The 21,455-nt window shown below is 46.7% G+C and overlaps 1 protein-coding gene and 1 non-coding gene across 4 annotated transcripts in view; one reads left to right on the forward strand and one right to left on the reverse strand.

Moving 5' to 3' along the window:
• The window catches only part of Tmcc3 (transmembrane and coiled-coil domain family 3), a 267,591-nt gene that overhangs the window by 184,937 nt on the left and 61,199 nt on the right, over window positions 1–21,455 (forward strand). The window contains exon 1 of one of the 3 annotated variants that reach the window (XM_036169710.1): window positions 11,232–11,482. The exons of the other annotated variants lie outside the window; for them this stretch is intronic. Within the exon in view, the coding sequence (XP_036025603.1) occupies window positions 11,405–11,482 (78 nt within the window). The 5' untranslated portion in view covers window positions 11,232–11,404. Of the gene's footprint in view, window positions 1–11,231; window positions 11,483–21,455 lie in introns of those variants that run through there. 3 annotated transcript variants of the gene reach the window in all.
• On the reverse strand, window positions 3,757–3,884 carry LOC118571312. The gene has a single exon (XR_004943346.1). It is a non-coding gene; the product is annotated as a small nucleolar RNA SNORA40 (small nucleolar RNA).

The raw sequence follows: 21,455 nt of genomic DNA on the forward strand, positions 1-21,455 counted from the left end.
AAGAGGAAGGGGGAAGTTTGCCTTCCTCATTTCTGTCGGTTTGTGGACTCTGAAGTGATAACATCAGCGTGGGCAGAGGTGAAGGGTCAGACACTGGCGAGGGTCCAGATCCAGGGGCTGTTGTTTCCTTCCTGGTTCCCTGACAGTTCTGAAGATGAGGTTCAGCACTGGCATGAACCCTCCTTCACAGAAGACTTGCCAGGGTCGCAGCATAAAACCTGGTGCTCTCACTGGAAGGAGCTAAGGTGTCGCATGGAGACAGGCTTTGGGTTTGGGGTCACCTTCGCAGACTTCACTGCGTTCTGACTGTGTCCTGTGATTTATGTGTACCATATCATCTTCATCAGCAGCGTGAGGAGGGAGAGTTGTCACCTTTGGCTTACAGGGCTGGGACCAAAGCTTTATAATTAGTTAGTGAGCAGCAACAGAGAGACTGGGATGCAGGCTGTCTTCAGTAGCCAATCCGCCTCCTGGGAAGATCAGTTACATACCAATGTCTGGTTGATTAAGGAACAGATATTGACGGAATTCTGGGAAGATTGAGACGAGCCAGGGTGGACATGGACAAGGAGGGCTCCACAGGCCTAGGCTGTTTAAAACATATCTTCCTCTTTCTTTCTTTCTTTCTTTCTTTCTTTCTTTCTTTCTTTCTTTCTTTCTTTCTTCCTTCCTTCCTTCCTTCCTTCCTTCCTTCCTTCCTTCCTTCCTTCCTTCCTTCCTTCCTTCCTTCCTTCCTTCCTTTTTTTTGTTATTTTGTTTTTCGAGACAGGGTTTCTCTGTGTAGCTTTGCGCCTTTCCTGGAACTCACTTGGTAGCCCACGCTGGCCTCAAACTCACAGAGATCCTGGGATTACAGGCGTGTGCCCCCACCAGTTCTCTTCCCATTTCTTTAGTGGTTTTATGTCCCACCATCCTTATCTTGCAACAGGAGCTTGTAAAGCCCAAAGTGAGATCCCTAGTACTGTGTTCCTGGCACATCACTAGTGTGTCCTTCAAATCCAGTATGGGGTTTATGAAAAAGGCTTCTCCTGGGTAGAGGATGTAGTCAACCAGCCATCCCCAGAGAGCTGCTGTCACTGTGGCTGTGGGAAGTGGGAAGCCGGTGTCTCAGCCACAGCTACACATTTAACAGGATGGAACGTTCTGTGCCCGGTGCAAAGAAAAGCATTGTTAATCTGTTTTCATAACATTGTTGTGAACTTCTAGGAAAGTGCAGTCAGAGATAGCCAAGAGTCAGACGCCATAACCAGACAGCTGAACGCTTTGCTTCCAAATGTCAGGGTCAAGAGGTGAGAAATGGGTGTGCTCACTTTGTAATAACCTGTGTGTATGTGATTGAAAACAAAAGTGCAGACTAAGGTCAGAGCCCCAAAGCAGTGAAGGCACAGAGCGCTTAGGGACTTGTCTGTTCAGCCTTGTAATATAAAATCTTACTAAACAATTGGATTTGTAAGCTCCTGTGAATCAACTCTAAGCTTACATCCGAAGCGGGGCTTGATTATCAATTATTTATATGACAGAAACCTTATAGGGTTATTGCTTTGTACCAAGTCCTGTGCGAGGCACTGGTGACTTGGAACACTGCCTCTGGCTCTCAGTTTGTTGATAATTGGCCCAGGCTGTGACACAGAGTATGGTGTGGCCAGACAGAGATGCTCCTGGTTACGTTAATGAACACCACACACCACCTCTCCTCTGCCCTCAGGATCTACACCAGGCCCGCTTCTCTGCTGTGGCAAGGGGGCAGGGCATGAAGAACTTTGTCTTCTGCAGGGAACAACAGCTCCAGAAAAGCATCCATATATCAAAGTCTCCCCCCCGCCCCATGTTGTACCCCTTCTTCCCCGAATGTGGAATTTTTCCTGGGGCAGAGGAAGGTCCAACTTTTAGTTCAACTTTTTATTGTAGGATTACTATAGGTTCAGATACAGCTGTAAGGAATAATATTGGAATATCGCAGGTACCCTTTTCTACCTTGCCCTTATAGTAGTATCCTGTAAAACTTTAGTATGAATAAAATAGCATAGTAACATCAGTGTAATCCACTATCTGTTCAGATTTTCCAAATTTTCCTTACCGTCTTACTCTACTTAAAATGGGTTTATTGCTGGGTGGTGGTGGCGCACGCCTTTAATCCCCACACTCGGGAGGCAGAGCTAGGCGGATCTCTGTGAGTTCGAGGCCAGCCTGGTCTACAGAGAGAGTTCTAGGAAAGGCACAAAGCTACACAGAGAAACCCTGTCTTGAAAAACCAAATAAATGAATGAATGAATAAATAAATAAATAAATAAATAAATAAATAAATAAATAAATGGGTTTATATCCCCCTTATGGTAAGAAGATAAAGGCGCTTGCTGCCAAGTCTGACAACCTGCATCTGATCCCCAAAATCCACATGACGGAAAGAGAGAACTGACTCTATCCGGCAAGTTATCCCTGCCCTCCACACACACAAATGTGGCATATGCTTCCCCCACACAAAAGGAATAAATCAATGTCCTTAAAAATTCAAGGCACTGTCTCTGCTGAATGGACATTGCTTTTTGTGTCTTTGTGAAGTGGAGAAATCGTTAAGTCAAGCCATCATAAATTGGGATCATCTGTACATACCACTGTGTGTGCAGCTTAGTTCTGAGTTATTTAATTACCGTCATAATTCTACTCCCCACCACTCTTAGGATTCAGAAAGGTTCCATCACGATGGGAACCCTCATGTGGCCCTTCAGTAAGCATACCCATCACTTGCCTGCGACCATCCTTTCAGGTCCTAGCCAGTGACACTACTCATCTTCATATCTATAACTTTATCACCTATACACATATATATGGTGTATGTGACCTCTGGGGATGGGCTCTTTTCCCTACGAATTTTCTTGGGGACTCATCTAAGCTGTTGACGAGTAGTTTGCTCTCCTTTATTGTCAGGTGTGTTCCATCATATGGATGATGTGTATTCACCTGTTGAGACACCTGGGCTGCTTCCGGTTTATGTTGTTATCAATAAACCTGCCATGAGTATTTGTGGATCAGTATCTGTATAAACGTGTTTTCTTTTCTCTGGGATAAATGCCCAGGGATGCGATCGCTAGGTCAGATGGTTTTGCAGATTTTAGTTTTATCAAAACCTAATCGACTCGGGATGGTGGTATAAACTTGTAATCCTACTAAGGATTTTGCGGCAAGGAGGCTCGTACGTGGAGGATGATCCTAAATTCAAGGTCAGCCTGGGCAACTTGGTAAGAACTTGTTTCAAAAAATTTTTTTAGAAAGAGGGCTGGAGACACACCTCAGTGGTGTAGTTCCCAGCACATGTGAGATGCTCTTTTCAACCCCCAGTACCATAAACAACAAAAGCAAGCAAGCAAAACATCTGGCAAACTGCTGTTTAGAGAGGTCAAGCCATTTTCCGTTTTTATCAGTGATGTGCGGATTACCTGGTTCCTCCACATCTGTGCCAGCATTCCCCGCCTGTAGTGCTTATTTTAGCCATCTGGTCAGCGTATAGTGACATCTCCTTGTGGTTTTAATTTGCATTGCCCTTAGAGCTAATGATGTCGAACTTAATGTCACGTTCATTTTCCATTTGTGTAGCCTCTTCAGTGAAATGTCTTTCACATCTTTCACCTCTTAGATGGATTGTTACTTTTCTTATGGTTTTGTTTTGATAATTTCTTTTTAATTACCAGCTCTTCTTCTTAGAACCAACTTTATGGCTATTGCCATCATTACTTTGATGATATGAGTTGTCTTGTTTATCATATTCATTCATATGTGTAGCAAAAGGCATACTGAACACTGAGTTTGGGGTCGCAAATGAGGATTCATTTTTACACTTGTCTTTTATGTCTTTGTCTACCAGTTACACACACACACACACACACACACACACACACACACTCTCTCCACTACTTTGGGGAATTCTTTATTTTCTAACATTTTTAGATTTTTATTTTATCTATAGATGAGTGTTTTGCTACATGTTTGTATGTGCATCGGAAGGTGTCAGGTCCCCTGAAACAGAAGGTTGTGAACCACAAGGTGGGTGCTGGGAACTGAACTCAGGTCCTCTAGAAACAGCAAGTTCTCTTACTCACTGGGCCATCTCCAGCCCCTATTTAGAACAAACAAAAAAAGCACTTATTTTGTTTTGTTTTCTTTTCAGAGAGGATCTCACTATGTAGCCCTAGCTGTCCCAGAACTGACTATGTAAACTAGGCTGGACCCAAACTCACAGAAATCCTCCTGTTTCTGCCTCCCAAGTGCTGGGATTAAAGACACGCACCACCACCACCACACCCAGCTCTTGGGGGGAATTCTTAATGCATTCTTGATTCTCATCCTTGTTAGGTCCATGGTTCTGTTAATATTCCCTCCACCTTTTCATCTTCACAAGGCCGTTCACAAAGCAACAGTTTCAGACTTTGAGGAGCTAGCATGCATTTTTGTCCTTGTTACCATAGCCTCAGGTCTGCACGCAGGCAGAAGTTGGAGCAGAGCTCCAGAACCTCTGAAGGATGCCTGTAGAAACTCCTTTGATAGTAATGGCTCTTGGGAATCTGTAACATGGATCACCGTATTTGCTTTAACAGGCACTGGGAATCTTGGGAGGCGAGTCTGCTAGCTGCTGAGTCAATTGGAGTCTTCCCACTTTGCTGTGTGTGTTTCCTTTTGTTCTCTCTTATTCCACTTGATGTTGCCAAGTGGAAGTTTTGGGCTTCCATGCCAGATCATCGCTGATTGCAAAACGGAAATTGTTTCCTTGTAGTCATATGGAATATGCTTTATCAGAAACTAACTGTAAGAGTGATCCTTGGCAGTTGGCAATAAACCAGGTAGTTAAAATTGGAGCTCCTTGCTTGTAATAGGCCGAGCAGGTTTGGGGCCCCAATCTAAACATTTTCAAATTTTCCTATCAGCTATATATGGGATCATAATGTATTTCCTTTGAGCTATTTGAATAAACTTCTAAAATCTGAGTTATTCTTTCTTTTGCTCTATCTCTAAACCTTAGGGAGGACAAGCTCTGGTTTTAGTTTGATAAATCTCTTCCCCAAAGAGGATACTTTCTATTTTAATTAAAATGGGAGATGAAAAGGAGTAACATTTTCCTTCCTAAGAGGCTTGCTTTTTCTCTAACAAATCAGACCTCAGGTACTACAAGACTGAGACATCCTGCAAGGTAAGAATCATGAGAAGACCATCTCCTTTCTTGATCCTCCCTCTGTGTCCAGAACATGACAACCTTGGCCCCTGTAGTGAGTTTGGGGGAGAGGAGCCTGTCTCTTCAGACAGATAGGATGCCCCTTCATGATTTCCTTCTCCTGTTATATTCCAAGGATCCATAACAGAGCCTGTCACATGCAGCAGAGTTGCTCAACAAAATAATTAGAAATTCAAAACTTCAGTAACTACTCTCTGTCCATGTGCCCTCCATCCACAGATCTTGCTTTCTCTCAAGCGGATGCCCTTCTCGGCTTCTTTCTGCCCACACTCAACACTGAAAGCTGTGTTGTTCAGGATTCTTTAGGTTATATGCGTCAGGAACCTAAGCAGAAAGAGGAGCGCACTGCTCCGCAATTCTGGAAAGAGGGTCTAGGCATGGCTAGGGTCTAGACATGACAGTGGTGGAGTCACTGTCAAGATGGCCACCGGCAGCCTGTTACCCACCTGTCTGAACAGACCACTTCTGGCTGGCCAGCTGTTTGTGATGGCGGTGTTTACACCAGCTCCGGATGAGGTCTTGGGAGATTTGGCAGTTTGGATTTGGATCTCTTGGAACCTAGCCACCATGTAAAGGAATCTAACCAGCCTCATGCAGAGAGGAGGTTGGTGAAAGAGACTATAAGGCAGTAAAGCATTTAATTGAAAATATATAAACGTGAAAACTGGGATAGAGGTTTGGTCAGCCCTCGCTTCCTCCCCCACCCCCACTCACCTGATGTCGATGAAGCTATCTTGAACCCTCTAGTCCCAGCAATGCCTCAGGGAACTGAGGAAAGCCACCTCCCTAGGCGGGCTGGCCAAACCAATGAAAGGCAGTTATCGCTGTGGGTCAGTCCTTCTGGAGCAGTTTGTCACCCAGCAAAAGGGGATGGGAAAGGCAGCCTCCGGTGCTCCAACAAGCCAATGAGGAGCCTTCTTCCAGGCCCTGGCTCTCCTTGTCCAGGGAGGGTGTCTGTGTCTGTGAAGTAGCAAGACGTTCATCATGGCAGCAGGCTTACGCTTACCCGGCTTAACCATACCCACTGATGGTGAATTCCCTGCCCCCTCCCTGCCCCCCACCAGTCTCATGGGTGATTCTGATTGGTTGTGGCTAAGTCATGTGACCCTGCAGAGCCTGCCTCACCTAAACCATTTCTCTGCTTAGGTGCTGGTATTGCCTCCAAGGGAGGGAAGGGATGGTCTATTTTCTCTTTGGGTCTTCTCCCCAGAGGAAAGCCAGATGGTGATGAAATACCACTTCTTTCTTTCTTTCTTCTCCTGGGGAGCTTGCTATTGTGCTATCTAATTTATATATTCCAAAAGAAATATTTCGTATGAGTGCCCAGCAGAGCAGCTCGTGGGCAACCGGCTTATGAAATAAACCTACAGGATCTTAATAAATAAATAAATAACATGTTCTGTCGACTGAGATGTGAGAGAGCCAGACTTTTTTAGTTTTTCGAGACAGGGTTTCTCTGTGTAGTTTTGTGCCTTTCCTGGAACTCACTTTGTAGCCCAGGCTGGGCCTTGAACTCACAGAGATCCACCTGCTTATGCCTCCCGAGTGCTGGGATTAAAGGTGTGCGCCGCCGCCGCCGCCGCCGCCGCCGCCGCCGCCGCCGTCACCACCCCCCCCCAGCTGAGCCAGGTAGTTTTGATTAATCTTTCTCAGTAAGAGTCAACGTTCCATCCTGGACCTCTGAGGAACACCAACCTGGATACAGAAATCAAAATTAGATGGCTGCTGGAGCACAGATGAAAACCCCACTGTGGCTTGTCACAGCACACTGGCCTCTTTAAATACACACACACACACACACACACACACACACACACACTCATACCCACAGACACACACACACATACACACATGCACACACATACATACACACACATACACACACACATACACACACAGCCTACATATGTACTTCCTATAGTTCTAAGTAGCTGGGGATACAAGTCCAGTATCAGATGGCAGATGGAGATGAGGAGAAAAACCCACAGATGACCCGTTAGGTTTGTTAGAAAGATCTTTGAAGATTAGGCTGGCATAATGATTTATAATAAATTGACAGTAATGGACCATCAGTCAAGCTTTATTATTTGCAAAAGTCTGACTAAGGTTTATTTGAGAAGGTACTAGTGACTTGAATTCCAAGCTCAGGGCTAAAACTGTCACTTTTTTTTTTTTTTTTTTTTTGAGAGGGTTTTTCTGCATAGCTCTGACTGTCCTGGAACTCACTCTGTAGCCCAGGCTGGCCTCAAACTCACAGAGATCCACCTGCCTCTGCCTCCTGAGTGCTGGGATTAAAGGTGTACATCACAATGCCCGGCTACTGCCCTTAAATTTTTAATCTTGAAATTGTGTGTGTCTGTCTGTCTGTCTGTCTGTCTGTGTGAGTATGAGTGTGTGTGTGTGTGTGTGTGTGTGTGTGTGTGTGTGTGTGTGTGTGTATACAGATAGTCACTTGTTGGAGACAGTAGAGTGTTATACCACCTCTTCGTCTCCCCATCAGGAACTATCCTGAAAATTAGGTGTACATTGTTGGTGTGTTTCTCAATAAAACTTCATTTTCTTAAAGAAATTAGTTGTTTGTTTCCCTATATTTTAACTTTTAGTACTTTTAATCTCTGTATGTTGAACACAGAATGCTTGCAGGATTCTGTGCTTTGCTTCTTTGTTTCCCAGGATTGTTTGTGAAATTCACCCAAATTGTTGTTTTTGTTTTTTTTAAAGTAGGGATTCAGTCTGTGATTCATGTTCTTGCTTGACTATTTCTTTTCATAGATGGAAGCATGTTTTTAATGCTGTTAAATATTTACGGTTTATGCTTTTGGAAACCTGCTTTTTATGACTTTGGATAAAAATGATCTCCAATTGTCTTTTGAGAGATTGAAGTTTTTTTCTTTGTCTTTAAAAAATAATTTTACATTTATTTATTTGTGTGTGTGTGTGTGTGTGTGTGTGTGTGTATGTTAGTGTGTGTGTGTTTCTTGCTGTGAAGAGATACCATGAGCAACTCTATTTTTATTTTGTTAAGGTTTTTCGAGACAGGGTTTCTCTGTGTAGCTTTGGAGCCTGTCTGGGAACTCACTCTGTAGACCAGGCTGGCCTTGAACTCACAAAAATCCTCCTGCCTCTGCCTCCCAAGTGCTGGAATTAAAGGCGTTCACCACCAAGTCCACTGTGCGGAACTCTTATAAAGGAAAACATTTAATGGAGGCGGGCTTACAGGTTCAGAGGTTTAGTCCTGTATCTTCATGCAGGTAGACATGGTGCTGGAGAAGGAGCTGAGAGTTCTGCATCTTGACCCGCAGGCAGCAGAAGCAACTGTGTGCCATACTGGACATAGTTGACCATATGAGACCTCAACGCCTGCCTCCATCCACAATGACACACTTCCTCCAGCACACCACACCTACTCCAACAAGGCCACACCTCCGAATAGTGCCACTCCTTATGGGCCATGCATTCAAACACAGGAGTCTGTGGGGACCATTCCCATTCAAATCACCGCAGTGTGTATGGGCACACAGTTGCCAAGGTGCACGTGTGAGGGCCACAGGAAAGCTTTTGAGAAAGTTCTCTCCTTCCACCATGTGGGTACCAGGCATTGAATTCTGACCATCAGGCTTGTTGCTAAGCGTTCACTCTCCAAGCCTCATGTTTTTGTTTTGATTTGTTTTTTGTTGTTGTTGCTGTTTTTTTTTTCATCTTGCCTAGCACTGATTTTTGTGTATGGTGTGTGTGTGTGGGGGGGGGGGGTCCTGTCTTTTCCTCTTTGTGCCACACATGTCTTCAAGAATTTCCAAATCTTCTGTCTTCATCCGGGTGAAACCCCAAGTTCTGAAAGTGTCCCGGAAGCCCCTGGAGGACCTCATCATCTGAGACAGCCCCCTCCCACCTCATCTCTGATGCTTCCTTGGGAACATGGCCCTCCTTGCTCTTCCTTGAACGCCCCCCTGCGATGTGCCTGCTGTAAGACTCTTGACTGGTTTGTTGTCTATGTCAATTTCTAAATCCCTACATATCTTAGTCAGTGTTTCATTGCTGTGAAGAGACACACTGACCATGGCTTATAAAACAGAGTTTTGGTCCACTGTCATCATGGTGGGAAGCATGGCTGCTCGCGGGCATACACGGTGTTGAGGAAGTACCTGAGAATTCTATATCCAGACTCACAGGCAGCAGGGAGAGACACTGGGCTTGGAATGGGCTTTTGAAAACTCAAAGCCCGCCCCTGGTGACGCACTTCCTCTAACAAGACCACACCCCCTAATTATTTCAAATAGCGCCACTCGCTGGTGACCAAGCCTTCCAATCTGTGAGTCTACGGGCTGTTTCTCATTCCAACCACCATACTGTGTAACCGCCTCCCTCACTGCCCAACTCTGCTCAAATATTGGCCTATCACAGAATCTTCTCTGGACATCATAACTAAAATCTCTCTCTCTCTCTCTCTCTCTCTCTCTCTCTCTCTATATATATATATATATATATATATATGTATGTATTATGCTTGGAAGAATTTACCTGAAAATCTCTCTGGGCCTGGTGGTGTAAGGGGTGTGAGTGTGAGTGTATGTGAATGTGTGTGTAAATTTTTAAAAAATGTCTTTAGGTTTCTGATTCTTCTTAAGTTTTAATTATTTACTCTACTTTTTGCATAGTTAATATGTGACCATGGAACACACATTTAAGATGCATACATAGTAAAAAAAAAAATGTCTTCTAGCTACCCAGGCCTCTGCCGACTTCAGTTACTTGTTCAATTATTTCTGCAGTTTCTGTTTATCTTGTCAGAAATAAGCCATGTGTGTGTGTGTGTGTGTGTGTGTGTGTGTATACCTTCATCCACAGATACATACTGCATTTTTTATGAATGGTAGAACATCATATATTATTCTGCACCTGGCTTTTTTTCCACTTAACTATATATGCTAGAAATGACCCTATAGTTGGGGTCATCACGTGGGTTAGACTTGCCTATGACTGCCGGGTGGACATACCTTGGTTACTTGCTCTCTTTGTGAATGACACGAAGGTCATCCCCAGTCCTTCTAAGGTCCTCCGAGCCTGTCCCTTACCTATCTTTCATTGGTGCTTTCCCAGGGCAACCAGACCTCTTAGACTTCCATCCTGCTCCTGGTTCAGGAACCCCAGCAGCTTGCCAAACACCCACAGAACAAAGCCGAACTCCTTCGTGTTGAAAGTACAGTCCCACACAGCCTCCACTCTTCTCCCTCGTATCTCTGAGCCTGAAGACGCCCGCCCCTTAGCCTATGCCTTGAGGTTTTTTTCCAAAAGAGCACTCCTGTTTCTCTCAGCCAGCCAGGGAATAAACACCTCCTCCCCTCCCTGTAGGCAGGTCACAGTGCACTCTGGGCCTGTGGCGGATCAGCGATTTAAACCCGCCAACCTACTGTGCCGTCCAGCTTAACCAGATCTTGTGCGGTGAATTTGGGGTTGGGCAACTGATAGCGAATCCATTACCAATCAGTACTTTTTCCATTGGATTCCAAATTCCACTGGGACCAGAGAACGCTGAAGTGAAAAGAACATGTCCGGACATCAAGGTAGCTTACGACCCAGTGAGTCACACAAGCCCAATTAAGCTACACAACACAGTGGAAGTGTGGCTCCGTGGAATCCTCTTAGGTGGGAAGATGCTGCTCTTTCCTGCAATCCTTAGCCCACCGTCCAGGTCCAGGGCGGCTGCCCAGCAAGTGTGCCTGTTGCATGGAGAGTGTACTAAAAGGAAGCCCTTAAGGCGGCCTCGAACCTCCTGTCCTCAAAGCCAGCTTTTATCACACTCAAATGGGTCCCCAACCTGTGCCGACTACGACGACGTCGCTCCTCCGAGCAGGGGGACGGCGTGGGAGAGCGTGCGCCCGGGTTGCAGGCGAAGGAGGGCAGCTGAGCCGGGCACCTGGAGCGGGTCTGGGCGCCGCTCGGGGCGCAGGGGCGGGGAGCGGGGAAGGGGCGGAGACTATCGGCCGCCTCCCCCCAGCGGCGGCGGCGCAGGGCCGCGGGGTGTCGGCAAGCAGCTGCAGCCGCCCGCGCCACCCCCTCGGCCTCGGCTCCCGGGCGAGCCAGGGGGAGCCGAGCACGGCGGGCAGCTGCCACCCGGCGCCGGTACTGAGCGGAGTGGAGCGGCGGCCCCGGAGAAACGCAAAGTTGCCCAGTCTAAGCGCAGACATGCCGGGCAGCGACACGGCGCTCACCGTGGACCGGACCTACTCGGATCCCGGCCGGCACCACCGCTGCAAGAGCCGGGTGAGGGCGCGCACGGGGCGGGCGCGCGAGGGTGCGAGCCGGTGGGGAGGGGGCGCGGGTCGAGACCGAGACGCTGAGTCGGGGAGCCCAACGCCGGCTTCTCCCGGCCGGAAAGGTCGGAAGAAACCTGCGGCCCGGGGACCCAGGGGGCCACCGCTGGAATGGGAGGCTAGCCAGCCTATACTGCCACCCCGGCTCCGCGACAGAGTCTCCCCGCCAGGGAGCGCACGCTGCCGGCACCCGGGACTCCCAGGGTCTGATTTGGGGCACTGCCACCTGCGGGGTTCGGCGTGGCTGCTGCATCCCCAGCCTAGCAGCCGAGTCCCCTGCCCCGTGCGCCCCAGACGCGCTGCAAAAAAAATAAAATAAAATCCAAAGTCCGTTTCGGCTGCGCGGACGCTCCGGAGTTGGGAGCCGTGCAGAGCGAGCGCCTTCGATTTGCAGCGTAATTTGCTGTTGCTGATTTTGGCTGTGAGCGAAAATAGCTCCTTCTGAGCAAGCTGTGGAGACCGGCCCTGGAGGGCTTCAGTATCTAGAGGGAGGCCGCAGCCCCAGCCCTGGGACCTCCTGGGGAACACCTTCGCTCCTGGGCAGCTCAAGTGTCCAGGCGAGAGGGGGCTCCCAAATCCCTTCTCCCCTTGGCTGATTCAAGTGCCATTTGAAACAGCACCTCCTCCACTCTGGCAGGGGATACCTGGAGTTCTCTGAGCTTCCCAACTTCTGACTTGCCCGAGGAACTGGGCATTTCGGTGTCAGCTACCCTGTGTAAAGTGGGTAGAGGTAGAACAGGCGTAGTTTCTACCCCATCACTTCCAAGATCTATTGACCAGCCAGATCAAAGTTGCGGCCATAAGTGACAGGCGTGTGCCGGGGTCCCTCATACAGAATGGGGGTGTGCAGTCATAATTTGAAAGAGTAATCGATTGTCCCAGAAGTGGCATGCTAGCCTTTCTCACTTCACTTTAGCGCCTCTTAATCAATCTAAGAAAATGATTTTCTCTTTTTACACAAATTTAATGTGTTTGGTGGAATCGCTCCTGCATCGATCGACTCTTGCCCAGTTTCTTTAAAAGTTTCATAACGAATGCACTAGGCAAGTATTCCAAAAACTCCATTTGGAGAGAAAAAAAAAATTCGGGTTTTGGTGACCTGCAGCCAGAAGTGTGTTTGGGAGGGTGACCACACCCACTGAAGGAATGGTCTTTTTCTAAAGCTTTTGTCATGGGGGGTGGGGATGGGTAAAGTTAATATTGCAGTTGGCAAGAGAACTTGCAACCTTAAAATAATTTGAGAGCCTGGGTTGTCACAACTCAGTGATCTCCGTAAGCAGCAGAGTTAGTCAAATGTTTCACGGAGGGTGGTGGCTTCTTAACAAAACTCATGGGATGAGCTCTTCAAGATTCAAGCTTTGTTGCCAGTCAGATGGATGGGAACACCGGTGCTCACAGACTTGGGTGGGAAGTGGGAAGGCACTGGACTGCAGACTGGGGTGTCTTTTCCTCACCACTCAATTCTCAGGAACTGTCTGAGAGACCTCGCGTGAAGGGGATTTGCTTATTTTCTTGTAAATGGTGCTTAGGATCGTACTTGTTACATTATCAGGACTTACAAACCCTGTAGTGAAACTGAGTTCGATGCTGTGTGTACTGATCATTCTACAATACTAGCCCATTGAGCAGATGAAATCTAGTGAGGAGTGGAAAATAATCAGAGGGAAGAGGGCTAGAGTTGAGCAGGCCCAGATCACACACGGTTCAACACCCACCCTAGAGATCCCAGTTTAACCTTCTAGACTGTTTGCTTTTAGTTTTTGTTTGTGGATGCGGCTGTTGTTTGTGTAGGGGTTGTTTTTAAAGCAAGGTCTCACTGTGTAGCCCAGGTTGGCCTTGAATCCGTGATCCTCCGGTCCAGCTAGCTTCTGAGTGCTGGAATTACGGGCACGCACTGCCTGGCCTGGTGTTTTTATTTTCCTGTGGCGATGTCAAGGTATCAGGAGAACTAATATAAGAACTTTTCTCTAGTGGGGCTGGTGTAATTTCGCATCCCTCCTCAAGGCTGCAATAAGCCTGCTCTAATGAAGGCACAGCCAAAGCAATTTTGCTGTTGCAGAAAGTACCATCCCACTAGGTGATCTCACTGCTCCTGTGCGGAACTCAATTGGACGTAGCTATAAAAAAGCATCTTCTGCTTACACCCAGAGAAGTATGCTGTGCAACAAGACAACTCCAAATGGTATCAGGGCCTAATTTCTTGATGTTCCTCTCTCCTTGGAAATAAACTAGGATTTAAAAAGAATCCCTGTAGCCTGGTCTCCTCTGGCAAACTAGCTTTCTTTTAAAATGCTGCTAATTACTGGGGTAGATGTGTGGAGGTGACTAACCCTTCAGGAATCTGTGGTTTCCTCCCAAGAACACCTTGTTGATTAACAGACGGTCATTTAAAAGATTCAAAATCTTTTACCCATGGAGGGTAAAAAAAAAACATACATACACTGGTACTGAGCTTTCTTAAGCCTTTGAGACTAAATGGTAATGAGACAGAGGACCCCTCTGATACTATGGAGGTCTGTTTTTACAGCCAGGCAGACTAATCTACATCATCCCCCTACCCCTTCCAAAATGTGATATAACTAACGATGTCTCTGGTTGTCGCTAAGCTGAAACCTCAGAGTCATTCACATTTTCAAACTTCTTTTTTCTAAAACTCAAAAACTGATGCTTATTAACTTGACAGACGTAACTAACACCTTTCCACTTTGAAAGAAAGAGCATGCGTAATTAGAGCCTGCATTTTTATTCCCTGTGTCCTACATAGTCAAAGCCTACATGAACATTATAGGCTTCCTGCCTTCCGCACCTGACCTGGTTTTTCGGTAATTATGCGTGAATCCAGTTTCTGGTTTGTTAGTTGCTTCAGTGTTCCCCAATGCCACCTTCGGTCACTTGGCTGCAGCTGTGAACTGCTGGGGCAGACATAGCTCCCACCTGGGTGATGATGACCAGGACAAGGCCCCAGACAGCTTTCAGAGACTCCAGTGCCCGCTGTGTGGAACGGGTGAGTCAGTGCATTCTTCACCTAGTGAATATGACTCTTAAATAAGAATTTCCTTGTGTGTTTGTTTTTTAAGCGAAGAGTTATGGGATCCAAATGTTACTGTTTTCATCTGAATGTAAAATAATTTTTTTCTTGCCCTTGTAATGCCAAGTGGCATTACTCTCTTACTGTCCCCTATGACACCCCCAGCCACTGGGCTTTCTTTGTCTTCTCTGCATTTGCCGGTTAGCCACTTAGGACCCCCAAGGAAGGACTAGATTGTTTTTCCTACAGACTGACCTTCATTACGCTTACCCCCCACTCTAGTGTGGATGCTACTCGGTGACTTGGGCCCTGTAATCATTCTGTGCCCGCAGTTTCTTCTTCTGCCACAGTAGGGATCTTCTAAGGAATGGACTCAGTCAGGCCTATAAAATGCGAGGCGCATAATAATAACCCAGGAGGTGGTAAACTTACTTTGTTTATTTGTGGACTTATACAATGTTAGCAGGAGGTCCCATAAGCTTGGGAATGGAAAGACTCCTAATTTTGTGACAAACCCCCACTGAGCATCTTCTGTGCACCTGGGTCCTGGGCATCGGGAAGAATGTGATAGTCAGTTAACAGTCTAGCTCCCGGTAGCTTGCTTGCTGCCCGGTGAGCTGTATATCTTCCTTATACTGTGGCCTGAGGCGGTATAGCCTTCTCTTTCACAGATGGAATTGGTCCTAATAAATACAAAGGTATCTGACATCTGAAGTAAAACCTGTGTGGGGCCTGAAGGCCACCTGTCACGCAGTTTGAAATGCTCTGTGACTGGAAACTTTCCCAGTGGGTGATGAGTAATGGCCAGAGGCTGTGAGGTGTTGTGGCCCTCCCACAATGGAGCTGGCTGGGCGGTGAGTTGATTTTGCTTGCTTGGTCCCGGGCAGGAAGTAGGACAGATGGATAGAAGCAGACTTTTGTAGGTGCCACTGACCTAGGGAGGCGACAGACTTGAGTAGTTTACCAGGACTGTTTTAATCAGTGAGTTCAGCAAAGAGACTGAGGGATGGTGAGTGTCTTGAGTCAGGATGTGTTTACGTTAGGAGGGGCACGTTGATGGCACCTACTTTTTTTTTTTTTTTTTTTTTTTTTTTTTTGAGCTATGCTTTCCTGCAGGCTCACTGGCTCTCCCTTAGAGAAGAAAGGCTTGCCAGCCTCCAGCAGCAGCTCACACATGCCTGTCACATCCGCCGCACAGCAGCACCGTGACAGCTGCTACCAAGTTGGATCTGGGAATATGTTTTCCTTTAGACACTTCCTGAATTCCCAGAGCCAAAACCCAGAGTCCCAGATGAAAATTACCCACATCTCCTGGAGAAGCTGCAGTGTTTTTAGCCTCACTGTTTCTTAATTGTGTTTTTGTGTTTTCAGTGGAGGGGGTGGTAAGAGAAAAGGAAGAGAGAGCTATGAATCACTGTACCGTGAATCAGAATTAGGACTTTTCATTCCGTCTAAAAGGAACATCGGGATACATGCCGTGGGCATCATCTAGCCGCTGCATGGATGTGGAAGGGGTTCGAGTCGAAGGCAAACAGTGGACTTGTTGAGCATTTTCTTCAAGGAGGAAAAACCATGCATGAAAAGAACATAGTAACAACAATAGCTAGTGTGTACTGGTGGCTTCATAGACACCAGAACTAGTAAATGCTTCAGTTCCAAGTTCTCCCTAATCCTCTAACTGGCAGAGCGGAGCGTGGTCTTAAGTACTTTCCTGGTGGCCCCTGGAGGGTGAGTGCAGGAGAGCAGCGTGGTCCTGATAAACCCAATAAATGTGTTAAGCAGCTCAGTCTTGATGGACCATTTGGCAGCTTTGAGACAGATGTGTATGGCACCTCCTTACTTGTGTGTTCCAGATTTTTATGACATATTCCTTTCTAGTCTAGCCTTTTGTACAGAGTCCTGTATTCCAAGTAAACATTTTTGTTTTGTTTTGTTTTGTTTTTGGCTGTCCTGGAACTCACTCTGTAGACCAAGCTGGCCTTGAACTCACAGAGGTCTGCCCTGCCTCTGCCTCTCAAGGGCTGGGATTAAAGGCGTGCGCCACCACTACTCAGCTCCAAGTAAACTTTTGAATGCATGATACGGAATGATAATTTGTGAACTTCTTATAATGCCGAGGCTAAGAATTTTGTTTAGGAGTTTGGAGACGTTTTAAAGGGCATTAAGTAAGATCATGGTTTAAGATAATCAGAGAAGGGTTGGGGACTTAGCTCAGTGGTAGAGCGCTTGCCTGGCAAGCACAAGGCCCTGGGTTCGATCCTCAGCTCAAAGAAAAAAAAAAAAGAAGAAGAAGATAATCAGAGAGGGTCTGGAGAGATGGCTCAGAGGTTAAGAGCACTGGCTGCTCTTTCGGGGACTGTGGTCTGAGTCTCAGTACCCTCATGGCAGCTCACAACCACCTGAAACTCTGGTTCCAGGGGACTTGACACTCTCTTGGTTTCCAAGGACACTGCACACATGTGGTCGCACAAACATGCATGCAGGCAAAATACCCATACTGAATAAATAAATGATTTTACACATACACACACACACACACACACACACACACACACACACACACACACACACGTAGCATGAATCCTAAAGGGTCTTATTAATAAAAACAAACCTGGAGCCAGGTAGTGGAGTGAGTGCTGGAAGATCAGAGAAACAGAACCAGCCACAGCTAACCTCACCTTGCCAATTCCTCAGCTGATCTTGTTTCCTCAGACTAGAAGCCTTTCAGTCCTCATCCAGAATGAATCCCAGCTGAACTGTTGCTCAAAAGCCTAAAAGCTTAACTAGGCCTAGTTCCTGGTTTTCATGCCTTATGTACCTTTCTGCTTTCTGTCAGCATTCCCTGGGATTAAAGGCTCACTTTGTGGGATTAAAGGCGTGTGTCACCATGCCTGGCTGTTTCCAGTGTGGCTTTAAACTCAACAGAGATCCGGATGGATTTCTGCCTCCCAAGTGATAGGATTAAAGGCGTGAGTGCCACCATTTTCTGGCCTCTGTATCTAGTGGCAGTTCTGTTCTCTGACCCCAGATAAGCTTACTAGGGTGCACAATATTTTGGGGAACACAATACCACCATACACACACACACACACACACACACACACACACACACACGTATGTATGTATGTATGTATGTATGTATATATTTTAAATTAGAGAACTGCATTTTAGCCTGATACTTGGTCTTCAGAGGGTGGCCACTGATGAGCATGGTGAAAGTGATTATTCCTGTGAGGATGGAGTTCAGAAGGTGCCTGCAAATCTGTGGTTCCTGACTGGGGTGTATGGTCACCCTGTTCTTCGTGCCGTACATATGGTCACCAGGCAGTCTTCTGGGAAGTCCCTCGGAAGGAGTCATCGCCTCGTGTGTTTCCCTCACCACACTTTGGGGACGTATACTAGAGTGGTTCCGGCTGCTGCTTCTAGGGTCTCCGCCTTGGTGGAACCTCCACAGTGCACCCTTGGGCGTGTTCCCCAAGTTACCGTTTTACAGAAGCTGCTGGGGTACTTCCCTTGGAGAACTGTTGTGTAAATGAGATGCTCCAGCAGGAACCAGCAGCATCTGGTCCAGTAAGTGCTAGGGCAGAGTGTCCACGAAATAACCAGCAGCAGCTACAGCTGACCACCACTTTGGGAACCGCTTCGGTGTGGAGGCCTCAGGTGGATTTCCAGCACTTTGCACACTCTGAAGAGGCCAGATCTTTTCCATGATGGCTTCTGGAAATACATTGCATTTGTGGTCGTTCCTTTTATGCCTCAGCTTTAAGGGTATACGAGGAGCTTGATGAAGGGCAATTGAGATTAGCCGGGACCTAGTGACCACACTGGGACCTTGTGACCACACTGGGACCTTTATGGGGTCCTTTACTTTGCTGGACTGGTAGCCTGTACTTCTTACATGGTGCAAGGTTGGGAGTTTAGACTCCAAGGTTCACCATGTTTGAGTGTGAAGAGAATCCATATAAATTATATATGTGTGTAATATACATATATGTATGCATATGTGTGTGTATAATATAAAATTTTGTACTGGGGATTGAACTTAGGGCCTTGTGTATGCTAAACACCTGCTCTGCCATTGACCCACATGACCCAGGACCCTGGAAGGGAATTTAGACATTAACTCCAAACCATTCCATTCTCAGAAGTAGAAAAGTGTGTCGCTCAAATTATAACCAGTTAAAATTATATAACTAATACAAACTGGGACTCACCACCATTTCCCATCTGTTTTCTTAATAGGGAATCCTAAATAATTGTTTTAAAATGTATATGTATATTTAAAACAAATATATTTCAAATACGTATTTTAAATCTCTCTCTATATATATGTACGTGTGTGTGTGTGTGTGTGTGTGTGTGTGTGTGTGTGTGTGTGTATTGGTTTTTTGAGACAAGGTTTCTCTGTGTAGCTTTTGGAGCCTGTCCTGGAACTCACTCTGTATACCAGGCTGGCCTCGAACTCATGGAGAACTAGCTGATCTATCTGCTTCTGCCTCCCAAGTGCTGGGATTAAAGACATGCACCACCACCACCACCACCGTCTGGTTCAAGTTATTATTTTAAAATATACACTGTGTATACAGCTGAGGCTTGAACTCGGGCCCTACCAAGTTAATTGATAAATTCTATAGGAAGATTATTTTAACTAAACACATAAAATTATTTCCAGTGGAGGACCTCGGGAGGGCTCTCACTGGGTAAGAGCAATTACTGTGAAAATGAGAGGGCTTGAGTTTCATTCATGTTAATAACCTGTGTAGACACTGCATGGCCTGGACACCTCTAGCTCTGGAGTTATGGGACAGAGACAGGCAGATCCTGGGAGCACACTTGCCTGCCAGTCCAGCTGCCAGGAAACAGCAAGCTTCACATTCAGTGAGAGATCTTGTCTTAAAAAGGTAAAAGTGGAGGGCTGGTGGGGTTGCTCAGTGGGTCAGGGTGCTTGCTGCCAAGCCTGATAACGTGAGTTCGATCCCCGACACCCACATAATGAAAGGGGAGAGCCAGTGCCCACAAGGTGCCTTCTGATCTTCATATATTGCTGTGGCACACCCATGCCCTCCTCCAAATAAATATAAATAAATGTAATTCTAAAATCAAAGAAAAACGTAAGGTGGGGGGTGACAAAGGGGGACACCTGAGGTCTGTCTTTGTTTGTAAACACACCCCACACCCCCACACCCCACACATGAGCATAGACCCCACCACAAACACAGTTCTCTTCAGTGAAGAATTAGTTGAATGGTCTCAAGAAACGCCAGACTTTTCTAGGTGATGATAAGTATTTGAGTGTGTTAGTGTTGGGTCAGGACCCTTCTGAGTTTATTTGCAGTTTTGTGGGGGAAGCAGAAGCCGCAGCTAATGCATAGAAAGCCATGTGGCTGCACTGGATTCTAGCCACTTAAAAACCCTCTTTCTTGAGGCCCCTTTCCAGGACCTTTGTGTTTTCAATATAAAGTTTTGTGACATGAGCTCATCCTCATCGTGGCCTTCTGCCAGCTGGGACAGGAAGTGGGGAATGATGCACAGATGCATAAGCCAGCTGGGACAGGGAGTAGGGAATGATACCCAGATGCATAAGCCGTTCAGTGCACCGCGCATTCTGCAGGCATGCCGCCGGAGAGCCCTCCCGTCCGAGTACTGTCTCCTCGGAAGCATTTGGCTCTGTGAGCCTCCCATCCAGAGAATCTTCTAGGCCTCTTGTTTTCAGTACACAGACTGAATGTCTGGTGCCTGAAATGCTCCAAAAGTGGTCCAGAGTTTGGATTTTCTCGTGATTCTGGAATATTTGTGTATGCATCATAAAACACCTTGGGCGTGGCACACAAGTCTAAACTTGACACACACACCTGTATACATTTTGAAGATCATTTTATGTCATGTTTGATGTACCTGTGTTTTGACGGTGACCCATCACATAATGTTCAGGTATGACATTTTCTACTTGGTGCGTCATGTCGGAATTCAAAATGAAGATTTTAGAGTATTTTGAGTTTTTTTGGTAAGAACATTCAACCTGCATTTAGCTGTTTTCACAGCCAAGCCTTAAACCCAAATGGGAACCTTCATCTGGTTCTTGGCTGGGGAATGCATCCCCTGCTCCATGGCAAGGGGGGGTGGGCAGAGCCTGTTGAGATTGGCACATGCAGTGTCAGCCCCCAGTGACCCTCTGAGGGAGAATCTGGGTGACTTCTGCCATGTACCCTGACTGGACCGCAACCTAGCCAGACGTTCCTACCTGAGGGCCACACTTCCATGGCCACACTCAAAGTCTGTCTGTCGGATGAAATTCTCTCTCACTTCCTCTCATTCCCAGTGAGTGTTTTATGAGGCGGCCAGTCTCCAAGCCACATTCCTGGCACGCTTCCTCAGCCACTTACTTCCCTTACAGCATCGGAGGGACACTTCTTCAATGCCCATCTACTTCTTCTTTGCTCTCCCAGCAGGTCTCTGGCTTTGAGGAACAAAGGGGTGGTTGAGGGTGTGGACTTGAGTTAAACTGGAACGTCACCTCTACCTACCAGCTGTGTGAGCAGCCCCCCCCCCCCCCCCGAAGTGGCCTTGGAGAACTTTGACAGGTACTGTTGAGTCATTCACGTCTACCACCGAGTTTCCCAGACTTCAGTCCTCCCTGCCCCGCCCACACACAGCTTGAGGCCACCTGCACTATTATTTACTTAATATTTCCAAATCAGCTCACTCTTTAAAATGTACATTTATTTAAAAAACATCAATGTGACTGTGCTAGCTAAATGCTGTCTAAATTTGAGGCCATCAGCCCCATGAGCAAATGTTGGGGCTTTTCTGGGGAGACTCTACCTGCCTTTGTCCTGGACTGGATTGGGGTGAGGCTTGAAGAAAGAAACCTCCTCACTCCTACCCTGTCATTTAA

This window comes from Onychomys torridus, chromosome 20 (assembly GCF_903995425.1).
Source record: "Onychomys torridus chromosome 20, mOncTor1.1, whole genome shotgun sequence".
NCBI classification, from domain to species: Eukaryota; Metazoa; Chordata; class Mammalia; order Rodentia; family Cricetidae; genus Onychomys; species Onychomys torridus.